The sequence below is a fragment of the Gracilinanus agilis genome, chromosome 4 (assembly GCF_016433145.1).
Source record: "Gracilinanus agilis isolate LMUSP501 chromosome 4, AgileGrace, whole genome shotgun sequence".
Taxonomy (NCBI): domain Eukaryota; kingdom Metazoa; phylum Chordata; class Mammalia; order Didelphimorphia; family Didelphidae; genus Gracilinanus; species Gracilinanus agilis.
In genome coordinates, this window is record NC_058133.1 from 64911847 (window position 1) to 64938553 (window position 26707).

General features: G+C 35.7%; 2 protein-coding genes across 3 annotated transcripts in view; one reads left to right on the forward strand and one right to left on the reverse strand.

Annotated features, from left to right (window-relative positions):
- LOC123244079 (dimethylaniline monooxygenase [N-oxide-forming] 3-like) overlaps positions 1-3807 on the forward strand; it is a 97806-nt gene extending 93999 nt beyond the window's left edge. For both annotated transcript variants that reach the window (XM_044672355.1, XM_044672356.1), the window contains 2 exons: positions 1098-1170; positions 3373-3807. In XM_044672355.1, coding sequence (XP_044528290.1) covers positions 1098-1170; positions 3373-3715 — 416 coding nt within the window. In that variant the 3' untranslated portion in view covers positions 3716-3807. The remainder of the gene's footprint in view (positions 1-1097; positions 1171-3372) is intronic.
- The window catches only part of LOC123245894 (dimethylaniline monooxygenase [N-oxide-forming] 3-like), a 163806-nt gene that overhangs the window by 127191 nt on the left and 9908 nt on the right, over positions 1-26707 (reverse strand). The gene's annotated exons all lie outside the window — the stretch shown is intronic.

The following is a 26707-nucleotide window of genomic DNA, read 5'->3' on the forward strand; positions in this document are numbered from 1 at the left end:
GGGGTAGTCTTGAACTTAGAATGTCCTGGGATGAAGTCCTTTCATGGACACATTGGCTATGTGACCACAGACAAGTCACTTAGCCTCTTACTACTAATAGAAAATAAGACTAAATCAGTAACAAGCAAATTATGGCTCTGCACCTGCAGAGGAAGTTTCCATACTAGACATGTTCCTTTAATTGATGAAATTGCAAATGGAAATTGAAATAAATAAGAATAGTAATAGCATTTCTATAATGCTTTATGGTTTGTAAGGTACTTTACCGGTATTATCCCATTTTATTCTCAGAACAATCTTGGAAGGTTTCTTACATTTTATAGATGTAAAAACTGAGCCAAACACAGGTTAAGTCACACAGCTAGTAAATACCAGATGTCACATTTGAACTCAATTTTTCCTGACTCTAGTTTTAGCACTCAGTCCACTGTGCCACTGAACTACCTTGATTATCACCTTCATTATGTGATTATTTTAAGTGCTATGACTAGTATAATAGCTTGGAAGGAGGGACAAAAGCCTTCTGGGTAGATCAAAATAATCACTTGTGGTTTTGCTACTTGTTTTTTTTAATTAATTAATTTATTTGTTACATTAAAATTCCCAAGTAATGCTTTCCTTTTCTTCCTCCCCTTCCCCATTAGAGAAGGCATCATTTGAGATATGTATATATGTGTATATATATATATGTATAAATAAAACTGTCTTGCTTGTTTCTATTTATCAGTTCTTTCTCTGGAGGTAGACATATACAAATCATTCTTAAAGCAATATTTTTGTTGCTGTATATGTTTTCCTGGTTCTACTAATCTCACTTTTCATAATTTCATGTAGGTCTTTCCATATTTTTTTAAACTGTCTGTTCATAATTTCTTACAGAGCAGGAATTTTCTATCACAATCATATGCCAAAATTTGTACAGTCTTTTATTAGTAAGTCTGTTGAGGCTAAAATTTTCACTGAACTTTATCAGATAAGACATACCACTTTGGATGCAAACCAGACTCTTAATTACTTGAGTACTTTATAATTCAGTCTATTCATGGAATAAAATAGCATTTTGCCAACCAAAATATGATTATGATTTTCTTTTCTAGGGACATGTCCTTTGCCCTCTGTAAGTGATATGATGAATGACATTGAGGAGAAAATGAGGAAAAGATTCAAATGGTAATATTATTTCCTTTTCCTTCTTTCTTTCTTTTTTCCTTCCTTCCTTCCATGTTGAAAGCATGAATTTTATAGATCAGTTCCAAAGGTAGTAATAAACATTGATGTGAATACCCATACTTCAATATAACTTGGTAACTCCATTACTTTTTTAAAAAAATTAAATTTAGTTTACTTTTCAGAATCCAACTAAGTGATGCTATTATTGACTTCTATTCAATATTAAGAATTTTTATTGAGGTTATAAATGTGGTTAAATACCAAAAATGGAGCAGGTCCAAAGAAGGGTGACCAAGATGTGCAAAAGAATAAGTATATTGTTTCTGTGGGTTTATTAAAGGAAATGAGAAGAATTTATCTGTGGAAGAGAATCCTTACAAGGGACATGATGGCTCTCTTTAAGCATCTGAAGAGATATTATGTCAGAAAAGGATCATATTTGACTTATCAAAAACTAGAGAACTAATAGCAATGGGTATGTCATAGAGGCATATTTCAGCTAGAAATCAGGAAAAGATTCTTATAATTAGAGGTGATCAAAACTGAAATGAAGTACCTAGGAAGATAATATATTTCTCATTACTGAATAACTTCAAGTAGAATTGAATGGCCACTTATCAGCAATATTGTAGGGAACTAGATGACCTCTATGGTTTCCTTCTACTCAGAGATAATATAGATTACTGTGTCATTAAAAACCAATGACACACCTAGGTTCAAATAGATGTGTAGGAATTCAGTGAGGAATTTATAACTATGATACATAAATTATTAACAAAAATTTAAAAAGACAATATTCTATGAGACCTCTTTTTCTGAAACAAATATAATCTGAATACTCAGACCAAGGAAGGTCAAAGCAAATAAAGAAAACTACAGACTAATATTAATAATAAATATCAATGCAAAAAAATTAAATAAAATCCTAGCAAAAAGACTGCAAGAATATATACAAAAGTAATTCATTATAACCAAATTGGATTTATATCAGGGATGTAAAGATTACAAGTGTTGGTGTCCTAAAACAATGGGGAGGACATCTTCAGAAACAGAAAGGATTTCTGATCATTTAAGTCACTAGAAATCCTCCAAACTCTACTGTGGCAGTATTAGAAAATATGATTTCTTGCAAAAGTCTAGAATTTTTTAAGCATGCCTCAAAAGATTTCACAACATAGCATCTATAACAGTTTATTTTGGCCTAAAAAATAGACAATTGAAATGGAGCAAGAAAGTGCTCCATTGAAGATTGAGTAAAAGGAAGAAAATCACAATATAAACCCTCCTATTCACATGGGAGCAAGGACTCATTTTTCTCATTAAGAGAGAAAAAAGACATTGATGTTTAACCAGTTACTTGTCATGGATGCTCATGAATATACTTGAATTAATTTTAATTTAGTTTTTTCAGATATTTACAAAAAATAAAAAAAGAAACCTTAATGCCTGAATAAATTGTCATCTTAGAATCCATCTACAAAGGGCATTTCTGCTAGTGAATTCAAGAAAGAGAATCTTCAGAAATACATAGTAAAAGAGTACTTTTGTGGGGTAGCTGGGTAGCTCAGTGGATTGAGAGCCAGGCCTAGAGACAGGAGATCCTAGGTTTGAATTTGGCCTCAGACACTTCCCAGCTGTGTGACCCTGGGCAAGTCATTTGACCCCCATTGCCCAACCTAACCACTCTTCCACCTATAAAGCCAATACACAGAAGTTAAGGGTTAAAAAAAAAAAGAGTACTTTTGTAAATAATCATAGTTCGATGAGGTGATCTATAGCAGTTAGATGATTATAAATCTAAGTAACATTAAAATATTTGTTGATGGGAATTATCAAGTTAACAATAAGTAGATTTCTGTCTTTTCATAACCAATTATTCTAAATAAAGAACTAGAATTATATCATTGACATAATAATGTTCTACTAAAAAAGGTGGTAGTTCTCTATGTATTGGGATATATGTTCACATATGTTAGCGTTATACACACACACATATATATATTCTTTGATTATATTTTTAAAAAGAATTTGAAAACAGAATATCTGTATATATATATTTATATATATTCTTTCAAAGATATCCTATGTCAGGAATGTGGTCTATAGTAATGGGTGACCTATTATTTAAATAATATGGCACTTTTGCATCTTAACTCTTGACTGAATCTAGACTAAAGCCAGTATGTCTTTTTCTTTCTCAAGGTTTGGCAACAGTCAGACTATACAGATAGACTATATCACATACATGGATGAAATTGCCTCCTTCATTGGTGCAAAGCCCAACATGCTTTGGCTGCTCCTCACAGACCCCAAGCTGGCCATGGAAATTTACTTCGGTCCTTGCAGCCCATACCAGTTTCGACTGACAGGACCAGGAAAGTGGCAAGGAGCCAGAAATGCCATCCTGACACAATGGGACAGAACCTTGAAACCCATGCAGACTCGAGTTGTTGGTCACCCACAGAAACCTTACCCCTTCTTCGAATGGCTTAAACTACTTGCTATTCCTATTATACTTATTGCAGTTTTTCTTGCTTTGAACTAATAATAAATGTCTGGAGGATGTCTAACTCAGAATTATGACTATGCCTGGGATTGGAGCAATGCTATTTTTAAAATAAAGAGAATTTCATGTTTTCTTTTTTCTTGTTCAATCCTCCACAAAAGTGCCAAATTAGCACAAATCTGCTTGCCTGGCTTTAAAAAAAATGCATTTCCACACCTTTAAATAAATACTTATTAAATAAGAAGCAGCAGTTTCAAGAGGTCTTTCTCCTGCTCAGAGAAGGATTATGTCTTAGACATCACAGAGAGTTGTTATAAATTAATATGTCATTTAAATTACCTCCAGGGAAGAATACTATTCCACTTATAACTTGTTTTCCATATGCAGAATTCTTTCCCTATCAGGATCTCTCATGCTTCAGTGTGATATTCTTTCTTTTTAAAACCTTCCCTTCTGTCTTTGAATCAATACTAAGTATCACTTCCAAGGCCGAAGAGCTATAAAGTTTAAGTAATTGGGGTTAAATGACTTCCCCAAGATCACACAGCGAGGAAGCATCTGAGGTCAAATTTGAACCCAGGATCTCCCATCTCTAGGCGTGGCTCTCTATTCACTGTGCCACCGAGATGCCTTGTGATATTCTTTCCTATAAGTAACCATTTGAGTTGAAAACTTCAGCAAGTTGGAATATTGTATCAATAGTAATAAAGTTTAACTATGCTGAAATGTATCCCTTGTTGCTTCTCCATGATATGAATGTAAAACTAATTCTGGTAACAACAATGGGATCCTATTATATATGGACAATTAGAAGCAGTGTAACCCCAATCTCAAGGCTCTGGTAAATCACAACTCACAGACCTTAGAAGAAGATGCTTAAATGCCTGTTTAGGTGCATGTTAAGGATTTTACATCCATCATCCCATTTCTTAGGATTCTTAAAAAGAGATACTATGCTTCTCTAGAAATGAATAAGAGCTTTGTCAAGAGTATATTATCCATAAAAAAAAATATGTATTAAGTACCTATGCTTTAATTTAATCTAAAACATTCAGGCATTTGTCACAATAATATTCTTAAGTACGACAGTCCGGTATTCAGGGACATGGGGCAAATGCAGTTATCAGGAGGCAAGACAGTGAAGAATAGAGGTTCAGGGAACACCCGTACTTATGTAAGAAGACAGAAGCCAAGAAAGCTAAGGGATGGAAAAGTCAGGGTGTTTGAAAGGGATAGGGCGTGGGGAGGGAAATTTATATAATTCCTATTAATCTTCACAACACTCCTATAAGGTAGGTGCTATTATTACCCTCATTTTACAGTTGAAGAAACTGAGGCTTAGTGATTTGGGTGACATAGCCAGTAAGTGTCTGAGGTTGGAGTTGATCTCAGGACTTCTAGTCTCCAGGCCCATCACTCTGTTCACTGAGCCTCTGAGAAAGTGGCAGAAAAGAAGGCTAATGGTGGTTCTAGGGAAGTGTAAAGATAATAGCAATAAGGATCTGGAGAGGATAGAGTAAACTTTACTTTTAGTAAGACAGTCAATAAGAATTTATTAAGCATTATGCAACCTTCTTCCCTCAGTTCCCTTCTTTCTTCAAACATCTCTTTGATACTTAAGATATATAATTACCTCTCTCTACTCATCATTTTTATGGTAGTAACTTATATTGCCTTAAGTTAAAGTTATGTAGCCACAGGAATAGGTTAGAAACTGTAGATTTTCTTTTCCTGGAGATTTTTAAATCTGACAGACCTTTCTGAATGGCACAGTCTAAATTTAGCAGTCTTGAAGAAAGAAAATGAGTATAATTAATTCTGAGGGTCCTACACAACTTAAGTATACCAGAAGTTAAAACAAACATGCTTTCTTCTTGCCTCCAGGCCTGCTCTTGAATCATTGAACATAATACAATCTTTCTTATCCTGTTTGGTAGAACCTACCAACACATGAATTTTGTAGGCAAAGTCTTCAAGACCCCAAAGCAACCTCCATGTTTGGATGAAACAGCAACCTAAAACTTTTCAAAAGTGACCAGTGATGCAAAGTACTTTGCAAATCTTAAAAGAACTATATGAATATGAGCTATTTATTATTATTGTGCTAATGATGATGATAATGGTGGTGGTGATGGTGCTGTTGCCTATATATATGTTGTTCAAAAACTAGTCTAGTTTAGCTTGGAAAGACCTATCATAGGTCTGGCTTTAGGGTTCTACAATTTTTACACCCAACATCTCTCAAAGATTGCCTGGACTTCCTCTTAGCACTTAAAAGACTGACATTGCAAGGCAAATGTTTGCATTGGAGAAAGGAGAAGGGAAGATAAGCTCTTTCATTTTTCTTGTTCATACCACCAGGGCCCTCTGTGACTAAAATGAGCCCAGTGCTTTCTCTCCAGTTGATGCTCTGAGGTTCAGAGGCTCGCTAGGAGACAAGACAAAGGCATAGAAGAGTATATCAAAAACTATCCCACCCAAATTTTAGCTCTGTTACTCTGACCACATGAGAACATATCTCAATCAATCAATTCAAAGACTTTAAGACAAAGTTCAAAATAAGTTCTTGAACTAGAATAAATAGCTCAAGAATTTTGTTAGAATAAAGAAATCTGGACATATCTGAGAGATCTTCTATAAATTATCAGTCAAGTTAAGAAGAGAGAAAATTCCTGATAATGGAGTGAATATAGAGTTCTAGCTCTGAGGCGTTGAATATGCATCCTGCAATACTGAGTTAGAAAATATTTATAATAATAATAATAAATATATTATAAAATAAAATAAAAACAAATAACAAATAACAAAAATAGAATATGTCACAGATAATTTGAATTTGTGGTTTTCTGAATCAATATGCAAACTGAAAGATTCATTTCTACATGAGTTTGACACCATTAGCTTAGTTGAATCACATAAAATGTCAGCTTAAACCAAGAGAAAGGTCAAGGTCCCACTCAAGAAGAAGTTCTTTCTCTAATATTTCTGGGGAGACAAGATAGAAATCACATTGAAGAGTTACCTTCCCCTACATGCCTACAGTTTATAAGTTCTCTCCACTTTTTTAGAATTTTCTCTATCCACATTTCTCTCCCCTGAAAAATCTCTCCCAAGAAGTTCTAGTACCAACTCCATTCCTTACAGAGGTACACAGCATCACCCTCAGTCTTTTCTCTATCCATCTATAGTAACAGTCCTTTCTACATGTAGAGCTGGATGCAAAATTCCCCAGACTCATTTGGAAGCTTGGTTACACTGGAATAAAAAGGTGAGTGTTCCATCACATTCTATCTTGATTGGACTATTTAGAATTTTGTGCTCATGTCTAGATGTCATCACTTAGGAAAGCTATTGATAAACTGGAGAGTATCCTACAGAGGACAACTAAGAAGGTAAAGGATCTTGAGTCCATGTCAAATAAGGGTCATATGTAGAACTGTTCAGAGAAGACTTGGAAAGTTGGGAGAAATATGAAAGTTTTCTTCAAGTATATAAATGGCTATCCTATGGAAGAAAGATTGGATTTGTTCTTTTTTTGATGCAAGAGAAAAGAACCAAGTCTTAGCTCAAAATCCACCTTTGGAAGCAGTCATTTCCCAGTTCATAATACTCTCAGATAAAATGCAACTAAGATTCCTGGGTAACTCACTTAATCCCAATTGCCACTCTTCTGTCTTAGAATTGATACTAAGACAGAAGGTAAGGTGTTTTGTTTTGTTTTTTAATGTAATTGGGAATTATTTAATTAAACAAAAATATAATAAAATGTAAATTATTCTCATAGTTTTATAAGTCAATTTATAGCCCACAAGAATCAGTTTAGTAGATTTCATTTCTATTAGAGTTTTTTAGCACTATTGCATATAATTATTTACATCTATGCCTTTAGAATTTGAGCTCCATAGAAGAAAAAACTACTTTTTTCTTTATCTTCCTAGTACTTAGTATAATTCCTGGCACATTTTAAGCCCTCAATGAGTGCTTTTTTTGATTAATTGAATCAGGACCAATGGGTGGAAGTTGCTATTGGCCAAATTTGGACTTAATCTCTAGAAAAACTTCCTAACAGAGTTGTCTTAAATGGAAAGGATAGCCTTGAGAGGCCATGGATTCTCCCTTATTAGAATGGGATATTGTAGTAAGGGATTAGTTATCAGGAATGTTATAGTAGACATTCCTTTTAAGAATGGATAATAGTAGGGGACAGTTATGTAGCTCAGTGGATTGAGAGCCAGGTCTAAAGACTGGAAGTCTTGGGTTCAAATCTGACTTCTTCTGGCCTCAGATCCTTCCTAGCTGTGTGACTCTGTAAACGTCACTTAACTGCCATTGCCTGGAATTTACCTTTCTTCTGCCTTGGAACCAATAAACAATATTGCTACTCAGGCAGAAGGCAAGAGTTGAAAAAAATGGATAAGACTAGATGACCTTTGTGTAATTAGAATGTTGTACCCTAAAGACTCCATCTCCCAGAATTCTTTTTCTCGTCCCAAAATTCTTTTTCCTTTCGTCCCCATATTGCATCCTCATGGTTTGTAAATAAGTAGTGTGTAACTCCATCCTCCTGCTTTCTTCTCCCATGTTTGCAGCTGGGAAAGCTGACTTTACTCGGGTTTTTACTTTTGTCTTTTTATTCCTTTTACTTCAAGTGATTATTAATAAATTTTATAAAATATAATATTTGGAGTTATTACATATTAATTTTTAAGCTTACACATTCTAACCCCAAGGTTCCATGTTTCTAAGTTGAACAGGAAGAAATGAGAGGCTGGATCACCATTGAGAAGTTGTACCATGTGTTGAGTGACCCCATCCCCCACTCCAAGCTTCTTCCTGAGAGATCTGTAAATACTCAGAAATTGGTCACCCCTACAAATTGTTTAAAGTCACCAAAGGAGAGTTTGTCAGTGAAGTTTTATCTTACTTATTTTTCACACCATATTTTCATATCAACAGTTCCCCAAACCTTGGCTTCTGCACACAGCTTGTAAGCTAAATAAATATTATATAACTGGATAAAAACTAAATCTTATCAGTCAGAAGTGGAGAGAGCCAAGAAGGAAACTGAGCAGTTAACAACAGATTGAAAATAAACAAGATGAAACTAATTTTTTTAGTACTCTGTAATTAGAAAAACATTGCCCAAACCAGAGCAAATACAAAGCAATAGAAATGAGCTACTCCCCAAAATAAGTGAAGTAAATATGCTGAACGTAACCCTCAGGGACCCTGGCCCAGATCTGAACTGCCTGGCTATTTATTGTCTTCAGATTGAATGACCATATTCCCACAGCTTCCACTATTATATCAATTTTTTTCATTTCTTTCTTCTTTTCATTTCCTTCATCTCTGTCTCTATCTCTTCATCTCTGTTTCTTTCTATCTCTTTGCCTCTGTCTCTCTCTTTGTCTCTATCTCTGTCTTTCTATCTCTCAAAAATATACAACTGAAAAATGAGCCTATGTAGACAGCTAGGTGGCTCAGTGGATGGAGAATCAGGCCTGGAGATGGGAAGTACTTGTGACCCTAGGCAAGTCACTTAACCTCCTTAGCCTAATGCTTACTGCTCATCTGACTTGGAACCAATACAACAATATCGATTCCAAGACAGAAGGTAAGGGTTTTAAAAAATAAGCCTATGGCATATGGTAAGAATTCATTTTGAAGACATAGTGAAGAATAAGACCTCTTCAGATTCATGGAGTTTATATTCCTAAACTGAACCCATCTTATCTTCAACATTTAAAAAAAAATATTTATCTTTCCTGATAATGCTTTTTGTTTTTATTCAGCCCTCTTCCTTCCTTTACCCAATAAGCTTCCCTTGTAAGCAAGATTTTTAAAGAGAGGAAAGAAAAGTAATTCAGTAAAACTAGTCAACACATTATAACCACATAAAGCTTATCTTTAGAGTTTGTTTGAAAAAGTTTGTTTCCTTAAAAGATAAATGAGATTGTGACTGTTTAACTAACTTTTTTCAATTTTTATGATACTGAGGGAAGTGTGAGATCTCTCTTTACTTGGTCTTTTCTATTTGTGGTCATTCCTTCTATATGATGAATATAGGATCCTTAGAGATGTATATTTTTTCCCCAAATCCACAGTTTGTCTTCTTTTTGTTACATTGATTTTTTTCCTGTCAAACACTATCTTTAGTGATCTCTTTCCCTGGTTTAATAATTTAAAATATCTCCCTAGCTAAAATTATAAAAGGTATTTGGTCTCATGTATTTTATTGTTTTATTGGTGTGTGATCTTTTATATTCAGGGTGGCATTGAACCTCAAAATGTATTTGCTTTGTGAAGAAATAGACCACTTGGGGAGAAAGCATCTTTTTCTTATTTTCCTAAAACAAAATTTCACTTGATCTGGCAGTAGTTAGAGATTGACACACAATGTACTACTAGGTCCACAATCAAAACCTTCTCAGAGAATTCATGGTCTTGTCTTTATTGTCCAGCAGACTTTAATGGAGATTCATTAAATCACTGTGTCCTTTCAAAGTGATTCTCCTAATGGTCTTATTTTTATCCTTAGAAAAATCTGCATGAAGTTGCCAGTGACTTCTATACATCCATTTCAGAGGGCCCCCAAGAGGTTAAGTAATTGTCCCATGATTACACAACCAACATTACGGCTAAATCAAGACTAAAACCAAGGTCCTACAACCTCTGGAAAAATGTTCTTCCTAGTCTTATAGCTTGTTATAGGAAGTGTAAGAATTGATGCTGTGACTACTAATATAGCTCATGGACTCAGATCTAGAAGTGGAAAGAATTTTAGACTATCTAGCTCAGTTTTATCCCCCATTTCAGAGATGAGGAAACTGAGACCAAAGTTGTTTAAGAACTTGCCTAAGGTCACAAGTAGTATTCATTAAAAGGGAGAATTTGAACCCAAGTCTTCTGACCCAAGAGCCAATTGTCTTTCTTTACTACACTATGTTACCTCTCACCATATCAAATAATCCAGTTAGTTCCCTGCTTGATAATCATTCCTTGGTTCAAGTAACCTCATTTGACAAAAGAGGTGATAGCTGTTCCTGTAATAGTATCCAAATTGTGGAGGTACTAAGATAACACCTATACACCCTATATTTTTACTCTCCAAGTCTTTGCTTGTACTGTATGAACACTCCTTTAAAGGAATTGTTCACCAGATTTAAAGGTGGCTGATACCTTGACAAGGAAGGGCTTAAAGAAAACACCTAAAATGGACAATATAATTACATATCTTACATTACCAAGATTACATTTCCACTTGATACCCCACATGAAATTGCACACTATATTGCTTTTTTTATTCAATTATACTATGAATTTCTGATGACTGCAGAGATTTGTATTCTGACTGCTTTGAGATCAGATAACATGCCCATGAAAAACTTAAGACTGCTTCTTTCTTTAGGCAAATTCAAGGAATTTGTTTTCAAGGTCTTCAAATTCCCTTTTCTATCCTTCACGTGGAATCCCCTCCACCTTAAATATCCCTCATACTCTAAGGAAAGAACCTGAAATTGATTTAAACTAAGGTAACTAAATTAAAATAAGGTAAAGGGAAATAAAATCAAGCTAAAGGAAGGAAGCTCTAACAGTTTCAACTTTCAGAAAGAGCATGAGATGGGAAATAGCTCTTCCTGCATTCCTTGAAAACATAACAATAATAGCTAACACTTATATAGTGCCCACTAGACACCATATACTGACTAAGTGCTTTGTAATCATTACTTCATTAATTCTTATAATTAGGGGAAGTGCTATTATTATTCCCATTTTACAGTTGAAGAACCTGAGGCAAACAAAAGTTTCAATGTCACACAGTTAGATTTGAATTTAGGTTTTCTGACTCAAGATCAGGAACTCTATCCAAATCACCACCTAGCAGCACATGACACTTGGGTTATTGCTCACTTAATCTAACTAAATTTAAACTTAAAGTAAATTAATCTAACTAACTAATAACTAATAGCAGACCTTACTGTTATTTCACTTTAAAAGAGATGCTTGCTAGAAATTCTAGACCAAAGACTTTCCAGAATCCACATGTATCCCAGCATTGAATAAGGAGCACTACCTTCTTGTCCTACTTAATATCTATGATGGAATCTGTGATGAGGAGAAGATGGTCCCATTGTACTTCTCCCTTGGTAATACCATAACTTTGGTGTCATGTTTTGTTCTAAGTAATACATCTTAGGAGGAATATAATAAGCTGGAGAGCATCCAGATAAGGACAACCAGGATGATGAAGGACTTGGGGACCATGCTACATAAGAATTAATCAAATGAATAAGGAATGTTTGCCCTATAGAAGGGTCACATGATAATTATCTTCAAAGACCAAGACAACCCCCAAAAGAAGGATCAGACTTGGTTTTATTGGCTCCTAAGAGCAGAACTAAGAACAACATGTGAAAGTTTCAAAAAGGCTGATTTAGGTTTGATATAAAGAAAATTACCGTAACAAGGAGTTTTCTAAAAGTGCAGTGGGCAATTTAGGAAATAGTAGAAGAATTCTAGGGTGAAATGTAGTTATCAGAAGGGACAACTTTGACCCCACTGATCTGATGGTTGAGCACAGTCTTGTGATAACTTTAGAAACTTAGAACTCTTAGAGCCTTTGATTGGATCAGACCTTAATCTCATCACTCCTGCCAATCACACCACCCAGTTATCACTTAATCACATACAGAGCCTTTGATTTCACCAAATGAGAGTTACTCCTCCCCATGGCTGCTCACTCTGATCACTCTTCCCAGTTGAAGTTTATTCAAACCTGGTCCTTCACCTTGAATCCAATTTTCTGCAGTTCCTCCTCCACCATGATTAAAGACTCTTATTGTTACTCTGATAGTTCTCTTTATTTTTAGATTGCTCCCAACAAAGCTTGAATGACCATTGTAGTATAGAGAGAGGGGGTCATATAGTTTTTTCAAGCTTTGGCCCAGTTCTGAAAAGCAGTTAGGGGTTTGGAATCTGGAGGAAAAGGGCAGTTGGTTTGGGTCTCCCGTGGAGGGAGGTTGTCTAACCAGCCAAGCTGCTTCCTTACCTATCTGTAGAATTGAAATTTAGCCTAGCTTTGAAATATTTATTTAAGAAATTGTTATTTTGGATAAACCCTTTATATCTTCCTTCCCAATATTATTTCCTACCTTCCCTCCCTTACCTTATATGTCTGTGGAGTTAATAAGGAGAGTAATTAGAGAGGAGTTCAAAATCTGTGAAGGGTTAATTGTTATATGACAGTATTAGATATAAAGAAACTAGTCAGTTATCATTTATTCCCTTTAGATAGCAATTAGCATTTTGTAAGCTGAGTTAAAGGCTGGTCCTTGCTCAGACTCCATCTCTGCCTCCCTTCCCCCACCTGAAGTTCCTGAGACAACTGTTAGGGCTATCCTCAATCCACTTTCCTGACAAATCATCCTTTTAAAGATAATAAACACTTTTGTGTTTCAACAGACCTATTAGTATAATTTGTCTGTTAGTTATTGAGAGGGAAGAAGAGGGAAAGAACCAACATACTCTGGGCTTGAAGGGAAGCCGGGTATCCATCTTGGAGGAAGGTGTTACTTCAAAACAAGTCCCTTCCTGTGAAATTAACTAAACCCTGTTTGTTAATTTCAGTTTAGTCTATTTCCCTCAGCCTGTGTTTGAGTCTAAGTCCCAGTCTGTTGTAGTATACAGAATTTGGGGCTATAGTTTTTTTTTCTAGCTTTGGCTGAGTTCCAAAAAGCTGTTAGAGGTTTTAGAATCTTGAGGAGAGGCAGTTGACTGGATCTTCCGTGAAAGGAGGAAATCAATGAGCGAGCTCTTAGATTATCTAGCTTCAATATTGAAATTTAGCCTAGCATTGATAGATTTACTTAAGAAATTATTATTTTAAATAGACCCTTTATATCTTCCTTTCCTAATACCACCCTGCCTTCCCTCCCTTACCTTAGTGGCTGTGGAGTTTATAAGGAGAGAAATTAGAGAGGAGTTAAATCTGTGAAGAGTTATTTAACTGACAGCATTATTTATAATTTAATCAAATCATCATTTATTCCCTTTAGATAGCATTTTGTAAAACTGAGTCAGGTCCTTACTTAGATTCCATCTTTATTTCCCTTCCCCACCTGAGATTCCTGAGATAACTGATAGGGCTTTCCTTTAACCCACCTTCCTAACAAACATTCTTTAAACAATTAAACCCTTGTGTTTCAATAGTTCTATTTAGTGTAATTTGTCTGGTATTTATGAAGAGGGGAGAAGAGGGAAAGAGACAACATACTCTGGGCTCAGAGGGAAGCTGGGCATCCATCTTGGAGGAAGGTGTTACTTCAAAATAGGTCCCTTCCTGTGAAATTAACTAAGCCTGTTTGTTAATTTCAGTCTAGTCTATTATCCTCAGCCTGTGTTTGAGTCTAAGTCCCTGTCTGTAAGCCTGCTGTGTTAGCCTGTTTAGTTTAACTTCTTTCTCCTAAGAAGATCTCTGTTTCCCTTCTGTGTTATACTCCTGACTTCAGTCCTATATTACCCTGAATCTCCTTTAATCCCAGCCTACCTGTAGCCTAGTTTTATCCATTTACCAAGTCTCCAACATCCTCCTTTCAATTCCCTTACCCCAAACACCTTTCCCCAAATTACCATCATAACACTGTAAAGCCTGCTGTTTTATCTGTTTAGTTTAATTTCTCCTCTCCCTGAAGATGTTTCCCTTCTGTGTTATACTCCTGACTTTAGTCCTATTATATCCTGAATTTCCTTATTCCAGCCTACCTGTAGCCTAGATTTACTATCTTAATGAATCCCTGATAACCTCCTTTCAAAATTCCCTTGTACCACACATACCTTTCCTCAAATTATCCCCATTACACCATTTATCAAGTAAACTATGTATAAGTTCCTAATTCAATTAAATTATGGCTAAGCATTTAGGTACTTACTATTGTTAAATTGGAAATGACAGAGAACTATTAAATAGTCAGAAAAACCAAGTCTTTAATCAGGAGAGGGATAGTGTTCAATATTTAGGCCTTCACACAGAGTCAAGCACCCAAAACCACAGAGCCAACGGCTCTGGTACAACAGTATCTGGGAGAAATCACCATGCTAACTGATAGCTCCTACAAACAACAGAACTTGGGAAATTTATATACCTCTTGGGGAACTGGGGACAGAGAAGTATGACTGATTGGCTCTACAATGGCTACAAGGAAATAAAAAGTCCAAGACAGGATTATAAGGGAGAGGCTGATGTTTTATAATGGATACAAAAGGGAAATATCCAGCCCAGGGCCAGGCTATCTGGGGGAAAAAATTTTGATACAATGGGAGAAACTACCAGGACAACAGGGTACTTAACATCTGATTAGGTTGGCTAGCCCCAACTGGGACCACCAAGTACTCTAAAGTCTATTGTTAATCTGAAACTCCTGAGTCTGGGTAAAACTCTCATGTGACATGGTCAAACTTGGGGGTTTCCAGATTTCAAGTTGCTATAAACTTGAGGTTTCTAGATTCCAAGCTGACACTATATGCCAGACATTATACAAAACACAGAGATTTTTTTTTAAGTGGGCTACTTCCTACCCTCAAGGGACTTTACATTCTATTAGAGCAATATAATTTGTTTACATATTCCATTTTCAGATTAATTTCTTATCCTCCTTCCCTCCATCCCTCTCTCTCTCATATATCTATGTTGATATCTATCTATTCATTCCTTAGTCCTTCCTATAACAGAATTCTATATCTATGAGAATAGCATCTCAGTGCAGTGAAAACAATACTAGATTTGGAATATCTACACTGTTCTTACCATCTGTGTGATCCTAAACATATCACCTTTCTTTCTCTGGTTACCAGTTTTTTTCATCTATAGAATAAGGGACTTTTACTAAATCAAATAGCCTATGGTCCCTAAATGTGTTTTTTAAAGTATTTTGATGTCCTTTATAATCCCATATATTTTCTTTTGTGCATTTAAAAACTTTAAGTAGTTGGAGACTAGGGATGCATAAACTTCACCAGTTCATGGTGACACTATGCCAAAGGTGTTCATGACTCAACAAAGATTAAGAATTCCTTGACTAAATGATTTCCCTCCCTCCTAGCTTTCTGGAATTCTATCAAAGATAACAGTATTATTTTAATCTTCTGATGTGAGAATTCAACTCTGTTAAACTGAAATTGGTCTCTAAGAGACAAGATCAGATTTGTAGTTATGATCAATTTAAAGGACAAAGAAAACATCTCATTAAAAGGGGTCTGAGTTTTGCTAACCCTTAAAAACCAGACAGGCACAGTTATCCTGTTCCCCTGAAAAACCAAGGAGCGGAGCCACAGAGTGTGCAGCAACTTTATTTATTTCCTTTAAAAAAGAAAAGACACACACAAAATGTGGAGGTTTGGAATAGAACCCAGCTTGCAGAGGAGGAGGAAGTAGTTAAAGGTTTTATAATACTCTAAGAAAGAGAGAAGGGAGTCTCTGGTATTAGGCAGCAAGGAAGAAAGTTCTGCTGATCAACAGGAGATGTTCATCAACAGCTTGGAATGTAGACCAGGATGTAACTTTGATTACATGGAAGATAGCCTTGGTGTTATCTGCAGGGGCCCAGGGACTGTTCAAGACTGGACTGAACTGTTCTTGTGCAGGAATATATGCAGGATTACTTCCAGGGCATGCATTGTTTTATCAGATTAATCCTGCCATTGCTCACCAAGATCTAGAAAGCAAGGCAATTCTAAACAGAACAAAGCAATTAGAAACAATAAATATTACCTTGGCATTGCCCCCCTTTTGGCAAGGGATCCCAGAAAGGACCCCAATAGCCAAAGAGAAAAAACTTGGTGGGACAACATTTTTAATCACAACCCATTTTATCTCAAAATATCCATGAAAGCATTAAGAAATAGAAGAGCTTATTACACAGATACAATGAACAAAAAGCCAAATACAGTAATGAATAGCGACATTAACATTAAGTCTCTTTGAATTTTAGTAGCCCATCAATAACATCAACAAATTGTCAGATATCCTGTATGGTTGTTTGAACTTCAAAAACATCTTTTCTTCGATATCTGGAGATAAATCTCCCTTTCAGTAGATCTGATGCTTGTAAAGAGTCCATAGATGTTCTGCTAAAATCTTTTGCAAAGCAAATCTCAAAATGAAAATTAATACAACATCTCAAATTTTTCTTCTTTAGTAACTCAATGTGGTAAAAAAAAACAAAACATCTAAAACCTTATGATTCTGACATTACTAACAATAAATTTATAAGAATAGTAAATTGGGAACTCACAAATTACTTAAAATTTAGAGGTTTTAGGTTTCCACATATCCCATTAGGAGAATTTACATTTGACATATAGGACCATCTAGCCTATTGCTTACCCAAAACTTTACACTCCAATTAATTCCAGTTCCTTCAGGAGGATCCGATGCTATTAGGGATCTAATCCTATACACATAAAAATATAAATAACAGCACTTTTGTAGATAAAATTTCTCCACCCCTAAGTTTGAAGATTACACAGATGAATTGATTTACAAAAGATTAAATTTATTCCAACAACAAAATCTTGGGATAGGGTGTGTAAATTCACTTAAATAAGAAATTCCTCTATATGGGACAATGTATATCAAATGGCTTGCCTATAGTAGAACATATTAACTACATTCAAGTGGAACAGATATTACATAAACATTATTTACATTCTTGAAAGAATGAAAAATACAGGGACTTAATCTTATATATGTTTATATAAATATTAACAGGCAGATGACAAGTCCAAAAACTTATTCACTTTAGTTTTTTGGGATATGGATTGACTATACATGCAGATCAAAGGCAGAAACATCTTACATATTTGCATTGTGCTCATATTTTCTATTGATCACTTGCTCTGACTACAGACATTTGCTATGAAAGGGAAAAGCAGAGACATGATTACAGCATATAACAGGATAAAAAAAATCTTTAACTCTATTTGATATCAGGTAAGTAAGAGTCATAGTTGATAATCCATTAGTCAATATAATTCTATCTCAAAGCCAGACTCTGGTAAAATCAGGTAGAGCATTCCTATTCAAAAAGAAATAGCACAATGGGGAAAGTGAAACCAAAAGGATCCTACCTTTGGCTATACCAAAGTTGTCTTCTCAGCTTTTTCCTAGATAAAGACCTCCACCTATCAGAGTTAAGAATCACATTCCTCAGGAATAACTTGTGGCATTTCTCTTGAATGGTGGATACCTGACTTAATGATCTCAACCTAAAGGACCATATGAAGATGATAATAATCTTAGGGTCTTATAGAAGTTATCAGATGTTCTTAGTTTAGGAGTCACAAGGACCGAAAGGAGCAAGGGAATTAATTTCCCTGTTTACAGTTTGCCTGGGTATAATGCTCATGCCAAAACCCACTTCTTACACTGTTAATGCAAACAAATTACAGCTTTCTTTCTTCCTTTACTCTCATTTCTACTCGCTTAGTATTTCCACATTGCAATTTCCCACCTTACATTCCTTCAGACCTTAATCAAGCTTCTTCACATGTCTTGTTTTGTTCATATTCAGATCCAACACTTCTTGTATTTTCTCATACTCGTTTTCACCATCCATATCTCAAATAAGGATCACTATAATAAGTATAATTTTACTTCTGAATTATGCTCAGTTAAATGTTTCTAAGGGTTTTAATAGCAGGACGTAGTTCTCTAAAAATTCAAGCACTTTCACAGTAAAAACAGCATTATACATCATTGCCAAATGAGTTTCAAACAATTTATATACTTCCTTTAGCATTTAAAACTATAGCATTGTAATCAATAATCCCAAAGAATCTAGATTTTTAAAAGTATTTGCCATTTAAACACTAGATCTAATACAAAGCCTTATCAAATCTATGTCAAGTTTTAATTTTATCTATACCATAATTTAGTGTGAAGATAGAATTAACTCTCCCTTTGTCTATTTTTAGTTAATCAAATCAAGAATTTAAAGTATCCCTCTTTAACAGCTAGCTAAACATTAAGAGAGTTCACAAGTCACTTACTAGTTCACACCTCCAAAGCTAAGTCATTTTGATTTAGGGGCTAAATGCCAACCACAATATTATATTTTAACTCTCATACTGAGTCAAAACCTAATTTAATTTTTACATTAGTAAACTGAGATGACATAATTAATAAAACTCTTGATATGAGCATTTTGTACCAATCTCTTTGAAACTTCATACAGAATTATCTAGTAAGAGGTTTTTACATCCAGTTACTCTCTTTCTCTATTACCTTCAAATCAAATGGCAATTTCTAGAACTATGATTCCTAAGAAATAAATACATTAAATTCCATATTTCCCAAAGGTAAAATTTCCTTTAAACATTCTCATCTTAGTGATATTCATTCCAATAGGATTTCAAACTGATAGATTTTCAATCTCAAATTAAGGAATATCAACTCAAAACTCACTATATAATACTTCTAGTTGTATAATAATCATTTAACTACAATATAGGAATTCACAATTATACAGCTTTTAATTAGTTTATGTCATAAATTCTTTTTACCTCCTTATCTTACAAAACTTTCTCAGGATTCAAGAATATCAGGAATGAGACAGAAAAAGTTCTAAAAAAAAGTGGATTGCTTTGTGCACACAGCTTTTTGAATACAGACAGACAAAATTCAGATTCATAAGCAATGAAACAGTTAAATCAGTCTTTCTATTTTACTACCTCTACCATTTAGCTGTTCCCACAAGTTAAAATGCTTGCACAGCAGACAAATAAGATGCTCCAGCCTTTAAAAATTGGGAATTTGGCTTTAGAGCCAGCTTTATTTAAACAATTAATTTTCTGCTGATCAAAGACTACTTCCTTTTTTGTGGCCACTCCTTACAGGCGTTATTTTTACAACTAAAAGATCCTTATACAGATATAATAGAGAACTCTCTTATCTATTGACAGCTCCTAATGAAGATCTCCCAGGGGTCCATAAACCAAATGCATATGCTCTAACAGCACTTTGGTGGCGATTGTCCTTCATACTCTAAGAGGACCACAATGAAATCACTATGTCAAGTCAGCATTATATTGAGTCTGACTGTGGTTGATCAGACCAATAAAAGCTTGGAAGATTCCACCACAGGTTCAGCACATACAGTCCTTATGAACATTTGGGATAGAGATGTCTCTAAATTAGTAGATCTCATGTTTCCTTTGAGCTACTGCAATTCTGCTTTGCTCCTAGAGTACAGTACCTTCTTCGGGGTGAGCATGCCATGCAGCATAGTCCTGGGCTAGTTTCTCCCATGTTTCACAATCAATACTACAGTTCCCCAGAGAGACCTTAGTGTCCTTCTATGGCTTCTTCTGCCCATATGTGAAGGCTCACCTTGTGTGCATTCTCCGTAAAATAGTGTTTTAGGCAAATGTGTGTTCGAATGTCTGGTAGTTCAACTAAAGAAAGGACCTCGATGTCCAGTAATTTATCTTCCAGGTGATCTTCAGTATCTTCCTAAGACAATTCAAATGGAAGCAATTCAGTTTCTTGGCATGGCCCTGGTATATTCTGGCCAGGTTTCACAAGCATACAACACTGAGGTCAGCATAACAGCTCTGTAGACTTTCAGATTGGTAGGTAGCCCAATACCTTCTCTCTCACACTTACCCTTAGTGTCTCCCAAACACTGAGCAGTGTTTGAGGTCACATCTGAACTCAGGAAGATGATTTTTCTTCACTTCAAACTAGGTACTATGTCCATTGTGTCCCTTAGTGTCAGGGGCAGAATTTGAATCTTCTGCTCTTTCAGGAAGACTCCAAATCTACTGCTCTTGCCATTATGCAAAATTCCTAATTCTATAATAAAAGAGAATATATAAATTTATCTGTATATATATATATATATATATATATATATATATATATATATATATATGAATCCCCTCAATTGAAGGAAATCTCCTTGAGGGCAGGGCCATTTTGTTTTCTCCTTTGTAACTAGTATCTAGCAAAGAATTTGGCATACGGCAGTAGCTTAATAGTTTGTTGAATTAAATTCAACTGACTCAAACCAAAAGCATTTATTAAATACTTAGGAGTAGGGGAAGAAAGTGATTTTAAAGAAGCCATCTCTATGTCTATGCTATTAGAGAAAGATAAAACACAAAATTCTTTTTTTTATTATTTATTTATTTTTTAAACCCTTACCTTCTGTCTTGGAGTCAATTCTGAGTATTGGCTCCAAGGCAGAAGAGTGGTAAGGGTAGGCAATGGGGGTCAAGTGACTTGCTCAGGGTTACACAGCTGGGAAGTGTCTGAGGCCAGATTTGAACCTAGGACCTCCTGTCTCTAGGCCTGGCTCTCAATCCACTAAGCTACCCAGCTGCTGCAACAGTACTATTCTTAAGAACATATAATCATAGAATAATAAAGCAATTGCACAGAAGGGACCTTAAGAGATCTTTTGAATACTCTACAATCAGTTTTATGACTAAACTTTTAAGAGCAAATGGATGACTACAACTTTTAACTCCAAAGACATGGATTGAATGCTGTGATTATACTATTTCATCAGCCCAACATTTTTTGGTTAGTTTCCCAGGCTACGTATTAGTAACCTAGAGGTCAGCCGTTTCCTATTCACAAACATGAACTTGATTCTAGTGCATAACTACTTGAATTCAGTATAATGTGACCATATCAAGTGTCTGCCAGATCTCACTCAGCAACCTTCTTTGTTCAGGTGCAGTAAACCTAACCTGGCAATAGTTATTTATGGAAATGATGCTATTGATCTCTTAGTTATAAGGAGGTTTTTTTAGTTACTTTTCCAGTGATGTTTGTATATTTCAATTCAATAAATATTGCTAAAGCAGTACCTACCATGTGCAATGGCACTAATTCTATAATAAAAGAGGATATATAAATTTATCTGTATATAGATGAATGCCCTCAGTTGAAGGAAATCTCCTTGAGGGCAAGGTTATTTTGATTTTCAGAAGCTAAGAATATAGGAAGATACTCTACTTTCAATAAGTTTATAGTTTAAAGAAGGAGGAATAATAGTACCCATGGTACCATTCCTGGTTGTGAGGTACAAATAAAATAATGAATATAAAATGCTTTAATAGGACAATGTCAGTGATGATATTGAAACTTTCTTCTGAGCGAAATCAAATTATATTTTAAACCCAAATTTTCGCAACTCTTTTTTTCTGACTCAACCTATTCATCCACTCATTTCTTATTCCTTTTTGGGCTATGATTACATTACTGAAGGAAGGGGGATATACGAGAATATTTCTTTACACTCTTAAGTTGTTCTTTGAAAAGTGTTGCTTAATAAGAGACTAAAGTATTTCTTTAAAGATTAGGGTTAAGACCCAAAAATGTAGTTATGGAACAAAGGAGATAGGAAATTGAAGAAATAGGAAGGAAAGGGAAAGCGTACATCATTTTTAACTTCTCAGCTTTCCAGAGTCTCTGCATAACTAGAAGTTGCCCTTCATTGCTCCCAGAGATTACAAGACTACAGTTGTACAGAAGCATATCCTGTTTTTGATAGATTTTTCTAGGAAGGAAATTAGGGAGCTACCACTCTCTAAGAGGGAAGAGTGACCTACTCCTCCTACACTGGCCAAAATATGGAAAGAAACAAAGGGTAAGTGGTAGAGTCCAGAAGGACAAAGGGGATTTGAACAAATACTGAGTTCTAGAAAACTGATAACTCAGAGCCTACAATTGTCAGGAAATGGGTTAGGCAAAGTCCCCTTGCTTCTAGTAGAATGATATAAAGTAGATTAGGAATATTCTTATTTCAACCTCAAAACCCTCAACTAAGATAGTTGCAAAACTATCCTGGAAAACAGTAGTTGGAAGAATCCTACTTCCACTAAGATCTCCCAGAAGAAAGGATGGAGAAGCCAGTCTAATACCATTGCTGTAGGAGAGGACTTAGATCTTCTCTCCAAATGATGATAAATAACCTTAATGATGTCAAAAATCACCTTATTTTCACTTTAGTTTGCTGACCTCTTCAGCAACATACTAGTCCAAAAGTTGATAAGATCATAAAATTAATAGCTGGAAGAAATCTTGGAAGTCATTTCTCCTTTCTACAGAGGAAGCAGCTGAGTCTTAGAGAAATTGAAGCTTTGCTTAAAATCATGAAGGTTCTCTAACTCTCAGCTCAAAAGATGAAGTAAATATCCTCTTCTCATTCCAATTTAAGCACTGTATTTGTAGTACAAAAGTCTAAATTCCATTTCTAGCTATGCTCTCTCACTGTATATCCTTGGACAAAACCTTTAACTTTCCTGAGCCTCAATTTCTTCACTTGAAAAACAAAATGTTTAGATAATATTTTATGGTCCAAGTTCCATGATATAATGATTCTTTGTAATTCGTGATGCATCCACCTCTTAGTTAACTGTGGCACTAGTTATCCCAAGTGGAGCCGCCCACCCTCATCATAACAAGTAGCAACTGCTTTACAACAGTGCTTGTCTTTGTCTCATTATCGTCATGTGGTTATTAACAATGGCCTCAAAGTACAAGAGTGGTGATACTAGTAGCTTGGATAAACTAAGGAAAGTTGCATATAAGAAATACTTTTCAAATAATGGTGTTTGCTATTATGCCTGATTTTCAAGTTACAAGAGTCTTAGAACACATTGGCCAAGTAAAATGAGGTCCTACAGTATTAGCCAAATATGTTAGACCCTGTACAATGTGAAGATACAAAGAAATGCAAAAACTTTGGCCTTGCCCTAAAGGAAACTATATTTTAATTGATGGAGGGACAGATAGAAACATACTACATATATATATATATATATATATATTTAAGTAAATGAAGGCATTATGAGAGAGGAAGGCATTATCATATTGGAAAACTGGAAAAGTCCTCTTGCAGTCAGTGAGATTTGAGTTTAGTCTTGAAGAAAGTTAGGGAAACAGGCACAGATGAGGAAGTACGGCATTCTAAGTGGGGCGGGGGCAGTCAATGCAGAGGAATAGAGATGGAGGTTGAATATTGTGCTCAAGGAAATGTTGGATTTCCTGAGAAGAATCAAGTGTAAGATGACCATTAAGGTAGAAAGGGGCAGGTAATGAAAGACCATTGAGCTCTATATTCAATCATTCATTCATCCAGCAAATACATATTAGGTTTCTAAATTTCATCCGGCTACTGGGGTTGATACAGAATAACAAAATTAAATTCAGTGTTAAAAGAGACCCCAGCAACTATTTAATTTAACTCATGCCCTTAAAAGAATTTCCACTACAACACACACAAAAAGTAGTCATCCTAAGAATGAGAATAATAAGGCATTCTTCCTTCAAGGACAAGGAAAAAACTGCCATTTAAAAATATTTTTGATTTTTCTTTTTTTTAAATTATATTTTATGAACAATATGGAAATATGTTTTGCTCTGATAATACATGTATAACCCAGATTGAATTGCCAGCTCTTGAAGTGGGGAGGGAAAGAGAGAGGGAGACAATTTGGATTATATAACTTTGGAATAACTTTGGAAATAACAATGTTGAAATTGTTGTTATATGTAATTGGCAAAATAAATAAATAAAATTACATTTTAATTTTTTTCAATGAATGAAAATTAATTTTTTTCTTTTTCCTCCTAAATTTTTCTTGGACAAGCTGACCCGTATTCCCTAGAAATCTTTGTAGAAAGTCTAGGTCTTAATGTAGAATCATAGGTTTAAAGCTGGAAAGGATCTCAGAGAATATAGAGAGCCAGCTCTATATTTTTGGGGGTCCTGAGTGGCGTTTAGTGGCGTTGGATTGAAAAGACCAGAAACAGAAAACTGAGAACAACCAGACTAAATGTTTAGCTCATAGCTGCTCCAACATGCTATGAAGTTAGAGTTTATTATATATTGTTTTCACACAAAGAACACGAAGAAAGAATCACATCTGTGAAGGGGTTACAAATCACATAAAAGAAAATCCTTGGAGGCTTCAAAGTAAAGATAGAACAGAAACCAAGGCTGAATTCCAACCACCAATTAGTAGGAAGTTAATTCTGGGAGCAGAAATATATTTCATAGAGATTTTTACTAATTGAGTCCTGACCTCTTGATTTACAGGAGTGCACCTGGTCAGATAAAGTCTTGTCTAGCTTTGTCTGTGTCTGGCCTTGACTATATTTTTTAGAGTTCAGGCTTCTTAATTATCAAGGAGAAAAATGGTTAACTCAGTAGCTGCTGGTCTGCTAAAGACTCAAAGCTTTCCAATAAGAATATTAAGAAAAAGTGGGGATCTGAAAATGAGTCAAAAGAGGAGTCTCAGATTTTTACCTTAGATGGCCCATTCTGTCTGTGTCCTGACATGCAGTGCAGAAAAAATTATACGTACAGTTTTACTTGCCGATGATTTTGAAATGGGATCCAGATAAAATATCTATTACAGGTTCCGGGTTAAGATGGTGGCAGAGTAAGAAGCAGCTCTTAACCTCTCCTGACTGAAACACACAAAACTCCTCAAGGGGACATAAAAACAAGTCTAGACGAACGGAGGCACCCCACAACAGGGCACAGCGTGGAAGGTATGTGGAATCGAGGCATTTCCATGCTATAAAGGGGTGAAACAGCTCTCACTAAATCGCGGGCTGAGCAACCACCCCACCCCCACCCCCTCCACACACAACATCTATAGCTCTGAAGCCAGCTAAAAAGAAATAGAGCAAGTTTGGGGCACCCATCGAGTCATTGGCAGCTCCGGGGCCTGTTCCTGAGAGCAGCAAGATTTAGGAACCCAATAAGCCAAAGAACGCACGCGAAATCTAAGCGCGGGAGCAGAGAGTGGACGCCGGGCGCAGAGCACGGGCTGAGAGCACAGGCACGGGCAGAGGCATGGGTGGAGGCAGACACAGCCAGGAACTAAAGCTCTGAAAACCTGAGTGGGGAACCAGTGCAGACGGGTATACGACTGTGGAAGCAGCGCCCTGAGACTTGTAAAGGAACCTCCTACAGAGGATCAAGCAAGGGGGTCCACCACGGGGCTTGACCCTGGAAAAAACCAGAACTCAAAACTCAGGAGCCAATAGACCGCGGACAGACACTGAGCGAGAGGATAAAGCTGAGAAGCTGCTGGGCTAATGATGGCTACCCAGTCTCAGGAAGCTCAGAAGAGAAAGAATAACAACAAGAAAAAGAAGCCTTTAACACTCGACAACTTTTACACAGAGAAAATCCAGACAACCGAGCAAAAAGAGGAGGAGAACAAACAAGCATCCGGACCCTCTTCAAATAAGGAAAACTCCTCACAAGCTATAGAAGAGTTCAAAACTGAGATTTTGAGGAAAATGGAAGAGATCTGGCAAGAAAATAACTGTTTAAAAGGTAGAATCTTGCAATTGAACACCGGAAATGACCAGATTGAAAAGGAATACCAGAAGATTATGGCCGAAAACCAGAAGATTATAGCCGAAAACCGAAAGATAATAGCCGAAAATCAATCCCTAAAGGCCAGAATTGAGCAATTAGAAGCTAATGATCTCTCAAGAAAACAAGAACAAATAAAACAAAGTCAAAAGACTGAAAAAATAGAAGGAAACATGAAATATCTCAATGAGAGAGTGACAGACCAAGAAAACTGGTCTAGAAGAGACAATTTGAGAATAATTGGTCTTCCAGAAAAACCAGAAATTAATAGAAACCTGGACTCCGTACTAAAAGAAATTATTCAGCAAAATTGCCCTGAAGTCCTACAACAAGAGGGCAATATAGACATCGAAAGGATTCATAGAACACCCACTACATTCGATCCAGAGAAGAAAACGGTTAGAAATATTATTGCCAAATTCAAAAGCTTTCAAGAAAAAGAAAAAATCTTACAAGAAGCCAGAAAGAGACAATTCAAATATCAAGGAGCACCAATCAGGATCACACAGGATCTGGCAGCCTCCACGCTAAAAGACCGTAAGGCTTGGAATACAATATTCAGAAAGGCAAGAGAGCTGGGCCTGCAACCACGGATCAACTACCCATCAAAATTGACTATATATTTCCA